At 40.5% G+C, this 13811-nt stretch overlaps 1 protein-coding gene across 12 annotated transcripts in view; it reads left to right on the forward strand.

The window, feature by feature from the left end:
* ELMO1 (engulfment and cell motility 1) overlaps positions 1 to 13811 on the forward strand; it is a 783505-nt gene that overhangs the window by 344351 nt on the left and 425343 nt on the right. For all 12 annotated transcript variants that reach the window (XM_059933596.1, XM_059933593.1, XM_059933602.1 and 9 more), the window contains 2 exons: positions 8779 to 8819; positions 9824 to 9896. In XM_059933596.1, coding sequence (XP_059789579.1) covers positions 8779 to 8819; positions 9824 to 9896 — 114 coding nt within the window. The remainder of the gene's footprint in view (positions 1 to 8778; positions 8820 to 9823; positions 9897 to 13811) is intronic.

The following is a 13811-nucleotide window of genomic DNA, read 5'->3' on the forward strand; positions in this document are numbered from 1 at the left end:
GTAGTAAAAGGGGACAAAAAGCCCTAAATTAAAAAAGTAAACTCACTTCTTAATACTCCCTTTGCCACTAGTTCCTCTTAGTATTCTTTGACAGCTGTCTTCCACCCAATCTCAGTTTCTTCGCAGTTGATAAACCTTCATAATCCTGTGTTTAAATTGAACTTGAACTCTACTTTGCCTTCAGAGCTTATCTGGCTTTTTCATATCTACCCACCTGGCCTGATATCACCCTGTCCATCAGAGTCAGCAGTCATTTCTGTTTATCCTACCGAACCTGTCTGACTTTTTTACTTTCATACCATGCACATAAATACGATTAACCTTCCACATATGAACTTGACACAAATAAGGAGACTATTTCACAGGAGTGAAGACAGGCAAACCTTAAGACCTGAATTGAGTCACAGTGTGAATCACTCATTTCCACATAAAAAAGGACACTTGACTCAAGGTATGGTGGAATGAAATGGCCAGCCAGCCAGGCCCAAGTCATCTGGGAGTACTTCTTGGAAAAGACGGATATTAAGGAAGATAGAGAGGGATACAGGAATTGGGAAATTTGTTGCTTTTGCTGCCTGAGATGTTGAAATTTGGAAAAAAATTTTATATCCATAGCAACATTGATATTAGGACAATGTAAAATAGTCAAGGACAAGGAAGGAGGCTCAGAATAGATAACTGATATGAGTAGGGCTTTATTTTTACATTGTTCATCTCTACCTTTCTGTCCTTTTCTAAAATTGCAGTTTCCCTTCCAACTAAAGGGGAACACAGTTTCTACTGAGTAGAAGTATATCACAATTCCTAAAAGAGAAAGAGGTGTTTCTATTCCTCTTTAACCCACTAATACGTGAGAGTACTAATTATTTTTTGTCTTTGCTCACTTACATAGTCCAGTGTTGTTTATGATGCAAAGATTGTACTTTGTCTTGCTGAATCTAATATTTCATTAGTTTCATGAAGCTTGAAACAAATCATTTTTAGTAAACCATTTAGACACAAATCATTTGTCAAGAAAAAAGTGGCATAGCCTGTCATCTTTCAATTTTTAAAATTAATGTGATACATAGTTTTACTACTCTGGAGATGTAGTTGTGAGCTCCCCTCTTTGTCATTTCTGACAGTCACTGAAGTCTTGTGTCAGTGATTCACATTGGAACTCTTGTCAAAATACTTGCTTTCCAAGAACCAGCTAAATTTGCCTCAGGAAAGTGTGGTTTTTGTCGTTAACTTTTAGGCAGCTATTAGGAAAACAGAATATGCATACACACCTCTCGGGACACATTGGATTCCTCCATACTAAAGGTATATGGCTCAGAAGCATGGAGAGTAGTCATCGGGCCCAATGGAGGAGGAAGAACGCTGTTGTAAAATGACTGGTGTCATTGACACAGTGTCAGGAGGCACCTCCGGGAACTAGAAGGGTTATTGCACATGAAATTTTCTCCCAGTCACATTCTAGGCTAAGCCGTGGTAAACACGCATATCCCTTCTCAGAGGTGTCCTGACATTTGAAAGCTGGGCTTCTTTTCTTTCTGGGCCAACATTACTCATAACTGCTGTGCAGAATATGTTCAATGAATTTCCATCTATAAAAGCAAAGTAAAATCCCAAGTGCTGTCTAAGTGTCAAAATAAAGCAGCTGTCACATTCTTTTAAAGCACTAGAGAAAGGCTTTTTAATAGTCTGGGACCAAAAACTTTAAGTCTTTGTGGAAAATGGTTTTGCAATTGCAGGGCTGTATGACAATGGCACTACGCAAGGGCAGCTGCGTGGTGGTGATGGGGGATTGCTCCTGTCTTCCTCTTGCTGTCGGTCTTCCATCTTTAGCTCCTGCCTGAGCTTCAGAGGCAGTCGGAAGAGACCAGAAGAAAGGGAAAGAAGCTAAAAGTCTGAAAAAAGAAGTGTTCTTAATCAAAAAATGTTCATTAATTGCATCCTTGTGGCCTAGCAGCCACTTGCTTGGGAGGTGACAGAGGTGTCTCAGAGGCAGTCCCTGCATCCTAACGAGTATAATCTAGTTAGCAGAAGAAAGGAAAATGAGTTGAAGAATAAAGAACAGGATGAGATGAGTGCCAAAGGCAGCCCTGGGAGTTGGCGTCACTTGAGGAAGAAGGAAGAATTGGATACTCATTCATTCATGTATTTAATTTCTTTAACCAACTTTTAAAAAAAGTACCTGCAAAGCATCCAAGCAGGATTTAAGAGATGAAAGAACCTATTCATAGGTCACATTTATCCAATGCCTTGCTATGTACCAGGTGCAACTTCAAGGGCTTTACATACATCCTCTCGGTTAATCTTCACTACCCTAAAATGTTTAAGATACTGCTTTTATTTTCAGACAAGAAAATGGAAACATCGAGAGGAGAAGTAATAAGCCTAAAGCTACAAAATCAGGGACTGCAGAAGTTGGGGTTCAACCCCAGGAAGTCATTTTCTAAAGTCATTCAAGTGCTCATAGTTGGGGGAAAGTATAGAAAAGCTAGTTGATAAAAATTCAGCATTCGAAATGCTTTTCTGGTGTCCCTTCACTTACTGTCATCTCATAAGCATTTTTCCCCTCCCGTCTTTAAAAACATTTGAAATAAATAAGATTTCAATGAAGCCAAGCTTTCTTTTTGGGTTGATGCCCATTTTAGGACAGACCTGGGCCTGAGAATTAGATGTCAGAGGTGGGAACTGCAGCCCACAATCCATAGTTGCTGACAAGCGTGTATCACGTCGGATGGGGAAGCTACCAGCCTCCATGGGCTGGTGTCAAGGCATCAGTGTGGACAGCAGCAGACTTGAGAGCTCCGAGGTGAGCATTTGGCCTGGGTAATAACTCCAGACCAGGTGCCCTGCCAATGGGCAGAAACAGGTGGTTGAACAGGAACTGCACTCATCAGGGAGGGGACACTGATGAGGGACAGCAGCTGGGTCGTGTCCGGAGAACGTGCTTCAAGGCAGATGGGACTCCACAACCTCCGAAATAAACAACTGGGGACTCCCAAGGATGTTTCTTCTTGGGGTTCTCTCATGCCTGAAAGCAGCCATGAGCTTTGGGTGGGAGAGTGATCATTTTTTTTTTTTTTTAAGAGATGAAAGGGAGGCAGGGGGAGAATCTGGTTTACTGAGGAAGAAGATGAAGTGTTAATCTTGAAGGGGTGGCAGGACATCCACCAGGGGTTGTTGGGAATGGAGGACCAGACCTTAGAAGAAGGGTCACAGTGGGTGACATGGATTCAGGAATTTTTGACACTGGCATTTCATTAAAGGCAGGAGAGAGTTTAGAAAGGAAAGTGAAGGATCAACATCCACTTTCAGGATTAGGGAAAAAGAGTATATATTCTTTTCTCTCTCTAATCCTTAAAACAATATTTTTTTTTTTTCTTACCCAATTGCAGTAGGTTTAATAGTGGACCCAAAAAGTATGTCCAAGTCGTAACCCCCAGAACATGCAAAGGTGATCTTATTTGGAAAAAGGGTTTTTGCATATTTAATTGTGGATCTTGAGATGAGATCACCCTGGATTTGGGGTGGGCCCTAAATCCTCCTTATAAGAACAGGAGAGAAGACCATATGAGGACAGAGGCAGACATGTAGATCACAAATGAATTGCTAGGGAATTTGGCCATTCTCAGGAATCTAGGTGATTTTATGAAAAGTAGATAAATCTTTTTGTACAGGAAATTTGCTTTCTGGACTTACTCTTTGATAAATTAAGTTGAATAAAGGAACCCTTTTGGAGAATAAGAGTAAAAATAAAAAGGGAGGAATAAATTTCCCCAAAAAAAGCTTACCCCTTGAATAGAACTGTTGGCACATGGTACCTTTCCAATCAAATTCATATGGAAATGCATACTTTGACAAAAAAAAATTTTTGTGCCATCATTAAGATTTTCCCAGATTAATATAAAGAGAAGAAATACTTTCTTATGCTGCAAGATGACCTCACCGTTGCTAAAGGGAACGGGGTAGAGAGTGCACATAATCCCCAATCCCCTGCACAAGGAAATCTGGTAACTGTCTAACCCTCTGGGTTATCCTTAAAAACATTCCTGCTCTTCCCTTCTCACTGCTGAGTCTGAGAAGGCAGTTTTGACCTTCAGAACAAAAAGCTTAAGGGATTTAGTTACAATTTTTTTAAGTTATGAAAACATGCTCAGGCAATTAAAATAATTGTGCCTCAATATTCTACATCCAGATATATTCATATCGAGTGTAGAGTTTAGTTTTCATTCCTTTAGAGTTTATGGAATCAAAGGGAGAGGAACCAGTTTTCATCCTCTTAGATCAAATTTTCTTTTCTCCTGGGCTTTTGTCTCAATGAGGTGAAAGGCAAATTGTTCCGTGGGTCTACAAAAAGCTACCAAGACATTGCACTTGTCACCCTACTCCCAAGTCATAGAGAACTGGGCAGATAGACAGAAACATCTTATGTAACCTGAACAAATGTTAACTAAAACATAGAGCCGACCTTTGGCTTAGAATTTAAGTCAGGCAAGGGGCTCACGTCAAATTGAGGACTTTGTATAGGAAGTGAGAAAAGCACTGCTACCAGAAGAGTGTTTTTGGGGTATCTCATTCAGTCCCTGTTTACAGGAGTAGTTCCTGCTTACCTGTGTGGCCTTGCTAATGGATGGAGACAATTATACCTGCTGAATTATACTCTTCATCACCCGGCTGGCTCAATGCTCTTCCAAGCTGTGAATCACAGAGTGGCCTGTGACGGGAGTAGTGACAACATTCGCGTGTCTGAGCAGCTGCTTAGAGCCACCTCGCGGTGGTTTACCTGGTAGGAAGTGGGATGTGTGCTGATTAGTCCAGGCTGTCCTTCGAAATGGTTTACTTTTACAGTCAAGCCTTTTTTGTTTGTTTGTTTTTGAAAGGAAAGTTAGTGAATGTGTGGATTTTCCATTTAACAGAAATGTACTGAGTCTCCTCTGTATACTGTGCAACTAGTACTGAGGGGTGGAGAAGGTTACAAAGATGAATTAAGGTGTCTTGTTCTCAAGGTACAAGAAGATAAGGCAGATATACTAAGTCCTTAGGAGTGATATATTTAATGTGCTAAGCACAGAGGGACTGATCTCTATCTGGGGAAATCAGGGACATCTCCTTAGAGGAGGTGTCATTGTTAGAGTTGGAACAGAAAGGAGGAGGTGGACATTTCAACAAATGGCATTAAGTGAAAGTATGGGGGTGGGGTTTTTTTGGATGAATCATCAGCTAATCCAGAAGCATGGGGAACATGTACAACATTAGTAAAGTTTGATTGCTTGAGACCAGATTGTGGAAGGCCTTGGATGACAAGCTAAGGGATTTATACTGTATAGGTGATGGTCATGGGGGATCTATGAAGGATACTGGAGCCAAAGAATGACATGAGTAAAGTTTGTGGGGAAAGCGTGATTTTGCCTAATTATAGTTAATGTGGGGATTGGAGACAAAGAAACTGGAGATGCAAGGACCTATTTGCAAGGATCTGGCGCCAAGATCCTGAGAACTCTTAACCAAAGGTGGTAGTAAGATCTGGAAAGGATTAAGGGGAGAGAGGTTGTGGAAGAAGGAATGATGGGACTCAGTGTCTTGTAAATATCCGTATATCACAGAATAGAGAAGGCAAAGATAAGTTCCCTAGAAGTGTACATGGAAGAACTGCCAGAAATAGGCAAGGCAAGTGCAGGAACTAATGGAAGATAGGAATCTGAGTTTGATGGGCCAGTGGAGCACTTGACAGGAAATTTATGGCAAGTAGTTAGTGCTAGTAATGATGGGCTGGTACTCAGGAAAGGCACTGGGGCTGAGGAAGCAGAATTAAGGGTGATGGAATTGGGGTATGACTTATCTGGTAGGAGTTGGAAGGAGGAGTGTCAGGATTTTAGAAGAGTGGTTAGGAGGAGGTGAGAAGTAATGATGTGAATGTCACAGAGGAAAATGCTACATCACCTGTAACAAATCAGAACTGGAGAGTGAAGAAATAAAGGTCAATGATGCTCTGGGCTGTAGTGGTGTCATAATGAGACACAGAAATCATGGCTGGGATGGAGGGAGTCTGGGGGCAAGGGCATGCTATAATTGGGGTAGATTGATGGGTAGGGAATGGTGAGAGTGATGATTTTTTTGTTTGTATATTTAATAAAATGCTTGAAGGAGAGTTAACATGCTATTTCTAACAAACTGTCAGAGATTTGCAAGGGTGTTTGGGATCAGGCTATAGACTTTGGGCAGTTGAAATGAATAAGGAACTGACCAATTAAGTAAAAACAGAAGAGATAGGAACAGAAATTTGGAGTTAGGAAGCTAGAGATAAAAGAGAAATAATGAAGGATCTCTTGAATTTTATTGAAGGATTATTGATTATAACTGTAGGAGACTGAAGGAAATATAGCAGCTCTGGAAAGAGTGTTTCTAAAAGAAGGTAGTAATGATATTGTCAAATAAGGTGGATGGATTAAGGGAGATGAGAATTGTGAAAAGTCATTGGAATTAGGTTTGGGCGGTGGAGCCAACGTTTCATTGGAACAGATAAAGAACGGAGGGGACAGGTGTAGGAAGTGGGCCGTGGGACCAGCCCTGTCCTTACATAACATTCGTTTTAATTGGTGAGGCTGCATTATGAGTGCATTATGTTCAGTTAACTATGATTCCTTTTCCTCTGTGGTTTAAAGTTTTTCTTTAATCTTTCTCTATTAAATCTCTAAGTTTTGTTCTTCCAGAGTCTTTACTCCTTTCATATATCCAACTTCAGAATGTTCTAGATATGACAGTTCTAGAAGCCCATAGACTTCTGTCTTTTCAAGTTTGATTCTGAAGCTATGAATCAGACCTGAATTAAAATCTGAGAAATTCCTCTAAGTTACCTAGACTAAGAATTCTAATTCTGAAAGCTGTAATTTAAATGCTTTCTCCTACATCAATAGCAATACTTTCCTGGCCTGATCTGTCCTTTCAATGTAATTTAAGTCTGAAATCCAGCCCTGTTATTTACATTTCAGTTTTGAGGGTACAGGAAGTAAGATTAGGAGGGTAGGAGACCAGTAGGTCCTCATGAAATACCAATAGCCTGGAGAGGTCTCTGGCAACTGGAAGTGCAAAATTCTCATCTTATGGGAAAAGTTTTGTTTCTAAAGCTCCTTTGTCCTTTGGTTGTGAGAGCACATTTGCCCCTTGACTCACAGCCAGACCCATAAACAATGGACAAGTTCTTGCAAAGGTCTAGGAGTTGTGTAACCTGTAACCTCACTGTAGAACCCAATCTCCGTTTCCAATCTTATTCTAAAGGAGACCAACTCAGAATGTCAGGAATACTTACCATCTTTCCACCCCTCAACAATTCTAGGTCCCTTTTCTGCCCACTGCATTTATAGTTGTAGGTGTAGGCAGACATTCTTTTGAAAACATAGTGGTGGGTTTAGTCATAGACCCTAGAGCTCCAGAGGGAGGGAGAGCATAGGAGGAACACTGAGGACTGTGTTGGCGCTTTTATCAGGGCCTAGAGGCCCTTAGAAAGGACTATGAGGAGTGCTCAGAACTAACGAAGAGGGCAGACCTAGCAGCATTGGGTCCAAGGGCAAGGATGCAAAGAGGAAATCAAGGTCTTCTAGTGATGTGAGGGGGTAAGGAAGTGGAGCCCTAACTCTTTTTTGAATCTTTTGCCCTTTGTTTTAATTCTCATTTAATTTAATTTAATTTAATTTAATTTAATTCTTATAACAGTTCTGAGGAGTGGATAGGTCCTCTGCCCATTTTACAGTAAGTTAGTTGAGGTTCAGCAAATTAAGGAAATTGTAGGTCTCACTGCAGAGAGGTTGACATAGCTAGGATTTGAACTGAGTCTGCTTGACTCAGAATTCCTTCCCCCATACCACAGTGCCCCTCAGAGGGACAGGAGGAGAACATGTTTAGATGCTTTTCTATGGCTGTATCTGAAAATCCAGGGCCATGTGTTGCATTTCTTTGATTTCTCTTCCCCATTTGTTTCTTGTCTGTGATGTGTTCCTTTGCTTGACACACTACTGCCCATCCCAGGAGATAGCCAGGGTCTGTTTGCATCCAAAGCAGAAAGAGTTTCGACATCTCTGGGTGAGCTGTGTGTGTCTCTTCACTACATTCTTTCAATCTGGAGGCAGGCGGAGCACAGCTGTGGCTGTTAGGCCAAGAGCACAGCTGTAGTCAGCCGCCAGTTGGCACCATGGCACATGGTGTCATGGTCCCATTACTCGAGTGTGTCCTGCTCAAGCTGCTGTGTGATTGGCATTTGCATGGGCCACAGTTGGGGGAAGAATTCTATGTACTTTGTAGGAACAATGTCACCATGCTTCATATTCCATTTGCCTCATGTTCTCATAAAAATATCCCACATCCAAGCTTGTTTGCGTAAAATGAAACTGCTGGTTGCCCAATTCATGTGCTACTCTTGAGGAATTCTGGTTATCATTTGACCTTGGGGATTGTCATTGCCTGTGAGATCTTTGACCAAAGCTACGTTTCATCCTGATTTTAATGTGGCTAAGTTAAATATGATATATGTTTTTTTTTCAATTAGCAATGTTAAAGTGTAGAAAAAATGACCACAAGGGTGATAAATCATTAATACAGTTGGTGGTGATGGCCGGTCGATTATTACCTTGAGAAAAACAACAGACTCACTGACACAACCAAGAATAGCAAATGTAAATTCTTCTTACTTAGATATCTCTTTATTAGGCCTCTTCTTCTTCTTTTTTTTTTTAAATTTAAAATGATGAAATGAAACTGACAGAAAGTATTTCCTTTTTTTCTATTTTTCAGAAAAAACCACTGTCTGCAATAATAAAGGAAGTCTGTGATGGGTAAGTGTTACTCAGGATTTATCCGGGAAGCTCCAATCCACAAATTGAAAGGCAAATAAAATATTCTTGAGCAATCATTAAATATTATTCACTAAGTCACTATTTGACCTGCCAAAAGACACCAAGAATTGCTATGTAAGATTTCCATGCCTTTTCAACCAAAAAAATTATCACTGTTTCTCAAAGAACAGAAAGTGTAGAATGGCTGATATGTAGACACTGGAGTTGATTTTATTTATTTTGAAAAGCTGTGGTTCATTCATCCTGCTCACCGGGGAGCAGTGTAAGTTCCTGAGGTTAAGTACACACTTCATCTGGTATAAAATGAGAGGGCCACTCAGGTGCCCATAGAAGATAAAATAATTTAAAAGACAGGTCAATGGGTGGTTGTGCTGCCATGTGGAACTCCACAATGATAGTGAACTGTCCTACTTCTCTGGGGTAGCTCTAACAATCCAAAGGAAAAGCACATTCATATGGAAGTTGCATGAGGCTTTTTTATTTTTAAAGCAGAAGTGTGAATAGAGTATTACCTGGAATTTATTTAAGACCTGGGATCCTTAATTGGAATGTTCCAAGCTACAGCAAGCATACCGATTGGGGACTGTAGACTACAGAGACAATTGAAATGTAGCAATTATCAAAAATTTAAATTGCACTCATTTCCTTTGTTTTCCTCTCTCTGCTCCACTCACTCCTTCATAATAGGGAGGAATGGAACTTTATATTTAAATACCCTTCCCTCAAAGCCATGAAGATAAAATGCCTAAAGGTGAGCAATAGGCTTGGAATAACACCTAGATGACCCACATCTGGAATGGTTGGTCTCAGGGTCATGAAAGGGGGGCTAATGCCATTTTGTTTTAGGAACTGCACTGTGGGTATCTTGGGTACTGGCTCAATTCCAGTCATAGGGTGTTTATTTCATCTAACTCTATCAAACTGTAAACAAGAAAATGACCCTTTTTTTGTTTTTCTGATCAGTTTATGCTTGTATTTTTCAGGTGGTCCCTTGCCAACCATGAATACTTTGCACTGCAGCATGCTGATAGTTCAAACTTCTATATCACAGAAAAGGTAGGTCAACCGTGTTATTTAATCTGGGACACTTATATTTAAAGGAAATTAAAACATAACTGATGTTTCCTCTAATCAGGACTAAACATGCTGATCTAAATTTTGTACCTCTACCATCCACAAAAATAGAGTCTGCAAAGCAAACAACTGCTACTTGAGTATTAACAAGGGGATATTTAGCCCATTCAAGAGTGAAGACCAAATATGTTTCTGCGTCCTGTTTTAGCAACAGCATTTGCCTTCTAACTGTGAATTTACTAATTATCTCTCTTTCTTATTGCTTGGTTAAAGCATTTATTCGACACTTAATGACTTAGTCTAGCTTTCCTTTCTCAGAATTTTTTTTTTCAGAATAACCTCTAAGCCCTGCTTAAAGTAATTGAAAGAATGACAAGAACCCATTTTGAAGGTGGCATTGTGTAGGCACTGAGTGTTCTGTGGTTCTTGGGAACGCTGCTTTCTTCTTGGGTGATTTTAACTCTTTAGGAAGCTTGGAGGAGAAGGAGGGAATTGTGAAGACTACAGTGGCTCTGGCAGCAAGTACAATTAATATCTTAGAGATCCCTGATAAGAGAAAGGAAAACTAACATTTATTCAGCACGTACTATGTGCCAGGAACTGGGCCAAGCACATTACCTCTGTTTGTTGATTTTGTCCTCAAGACTAACCTGTGATGGAAACCACAGTGGCTTTGGTTAACAGATAAGAAACTGAATCATAGAAGTCAGATGGCTTGGCCAATATCGCAGGGGTAATAAACCACAGAAAAAAGTGCTTTATTCTTCCCAGATGGTCCCTGGAATTTTCATAACTGATCATGTTTTCTTCTGCACACTGATTGCCAGAAAGCTGAGAGTTAACAAGTGGACTAGATTTCCTGGCCTGTGTTGTATTTATTCCTTTTACTTGTTGCTTTGATTCATTCTGCAAACAGTTTTCTGTCTTTACTTCCCCCTTGCTTCATTTTCTTCAGATTTTTCATTCCTTTTATATTTATATGATCTGCATGCTATTCTCGGTGAGATAAAGAGGATATAAATAAATCAAAGATAAATGTTAGCAGTTGAATGTATTGTTGTTGATACCCTTAAACAGAAGACTGTCTCATTTTACCTTGGTTCACCTTTTAAAGGTAACTAAAATATTGTGACTTTTGGGGTATTATTGGAAAAGATTGGATGGCTGTCTACTATTTAGGATATAATATGAAACAGTGTAAAAAGTATTAAGTGATAAAATTATAGGACAACAGAAGTTATAATAGTGTTTTTCAAACATCACCATTCAATGGGTAGTGAAATCAATTTAGTTGGTGTTCATAGCATTAAAAATTGGAATATAATAGAGTAGAATAGGTGCCAGTACATCACCTGTGCTGTTTCTGAAAAACTTATGTCACACACACACCTGTATATAATACTAGTATATTGTGCTAGTTTTTTACCTTAGGCTGTGCCCCAAAAGCCATTGAGTCACAGTTAGCTCTGCCTTTGATTAACTGTATTGGCTTGTGTCCCCTGGTGGCTGTCCTGTCTTCTGTCATCATTCTCAGGAGACCTCAATGTATTGGTGATTACTAAGGATGGAATTCTCAGACTAGAGAACATAAGCACCACAGGGAGAATCATTTAAAAATGTAGAGGGGGCTTCCCTGGTGGCGCAGTGGTTGAGAACCCGCCTGCCAATGCAGGGGACACGGGTCCGAGCCCTGGTCTGGGAAGATCCCACATGCTGCGGAGCAACTGGGCCCGTGCACCACAACTACTGAGCCTGCGCGTCTGGAGCCTGTGCCCCGCAACAAGAGAGGCCGCGATAGTGAGAAGCCCGCACACCGCGATGAAGAGTGGCCCTCGCTTGCCACAACTAGAGAAAGCCCTCGCGCAGAAACGAAGACCCAACACGGCCAAAAAAAAAAAATGTAGATTTTTCAGATCGCAACCCCAGAGACTCAGAATGAGCAAGCCTTAGATATGGCCTAGGGTTTTGCAGTTTAAGAGCCCTCTGTGGAATTCTGATGCAGGTACCCAGGGACCACTTGGAGGAACACTGCTCTGGGGCCACTTTTCTGAAGAGATGGGACCCGAGTGTCCCAGGCACTGTGCACTATGAACAGAGGTCAAGTGCTAAGTTTCATTTAGAAAAGTGTTTGTGTGCAGCCAATTCTTAGAATAATTTAAAAATTCATATACTATTTATGCTTTTACTCTAATTAACATTAATATCTAACATTAATAACTAATTTTCTGATATTAACATTAATATCAGAAAATTCAAACTACTCAGGACAATGAGAAAATTATTATTTTATTGGGCATCCTAGTTATTTTCTGAGAGATCTTGTTTGGCCTGAGGAAATCCTTAATGTTGAATTTAAAGGGACTGCCACCTAAATCTGTCATCAATCTGTCTGTCTCTCTTCATTGGCCAGTAGTGAGGATTCTTCCTTTACTAAAAGTTTAAGGAATGAGAAGGCTCATTTTCCCAATTGCAGCTCTTTGTTTGTAGGTAAAATGTCATCACTCTTCCTCCTGCAGCTGTCACTGAGCACAGTGTATGCATGTGACACAGAACGTGACACACAAAGGGCAGGAGATGGACCTTGAATCCTGGGTCCACAGGGGCAAACATGGGCCGCCTTCAGTCTGCGGTTAGGTCCATCTAGTTCTTTGCAAGTATTCTTAAAAATAGAGCCCATTTCCATTTTTTTTTTTTTTTTAAGTAATGTATTTAGCATCATCTTTGTTACTTACAGCCCAGTGAGTTGTTAGGTGATATTTGTGTTACCATGGTAACCGGTGACTAATTTTCGAAACTTGTGCATGTTCTTAGTTATGACTTTCCCTTGTATGTGAGGTGGTCTCCCTTCCTCTGACACAGATAAAATATCACCTGTAATTTTTTTTTTTTATTTATTTATTTTTGGCTGCATTGGGTCTTTGTTGCTGCACGCAGTCTTTCTCTAGCTATGGCGAGAGGGGGCCACTCTTTGTTGTGGTGCGCGGGCTTCTCACTGTGGTGGCCTCTCTCGTTTTTGGAGAACGGGCTCTAGGTGCGCAGGCTTCAGCAGTTGGGGCACACGGGCCCAGTTGCCCCATGGCATGTGGGATCTTCCCGGATCAGGGCTCGAACCCGTGTCCCCTGCATTAGCAGGCAGATTCTCAGCCACTGCACCACCAGGGAAGCCCCACCTGTAATTTTAAAGAAGAAAAATTCTCCAGCCCTGGCTGGACAAGCTAACATATTCTGTAACTGATAGATGCTTGTGATTCTCTACTAAGATCCTCAGGAAGGCACCTCCCCTGCTTTTCTCATGTTATCCAAGCCCATTTTCTGAAATTGTCTTTATTTGCTTATTGGGCCATTAACTTCTGTTTTTCATCGCAGGGGGAATAAATGTCACGTTGTTGAGCAGCATTCAGCAGAAGCATAGCATGCAAATGCCTTAGAGAAAGTTAAGATTCAGCTATTTACAAGTTCAAACTCTGCCCCAGAAACTTTCATATTTCAGGGTGATGTCTCAGAGACAGAGAGAGAAAATACAAAATAAAAAGTGAATTGTGTATTTTTCAGCTTTATGGAGGTGTAATTGACAAACAAAATTGTAAGATATTTAAGCATATGTCATGGTCATTTGATATACGTATACATTGTGAAAGGATTCCCATCCTGTTAATTAACATATCCATCATCGCTATTTATTTATTTGGTGAAAACATCTAAATTCTACTCTCTTAGCAAATTTCAATTATACAATACAGTGCTATCAACTAAGTCACCATATTTTACATTAGATCCTGAGACCTAGTCATATTATAACCTGAAATGTTGTACCCTTTTAGTTACTTATTTCTGTTTCCCCCAACCCTTCAGCCCCTGGCAACCATTTTTTCTACTCTCTGTTTCAATGAGTTTGAC

The sequence above is a fragment of the Balaenoptera ricei genome, chromosome 9, assembly GCF_028023285.1.
Source record: "Balaenoptera ricei isolate mBalRic1 chromosome 9, mBalRic1.hap2, whole genome shotgun sequence".
NCBI classification, from domain to species: Eukaryota; Metazoa; Chordata; class Mammalia; order Artiodactyla; family Balaenopteridae; genus Balaenoptera; species Balaenoptera ricei.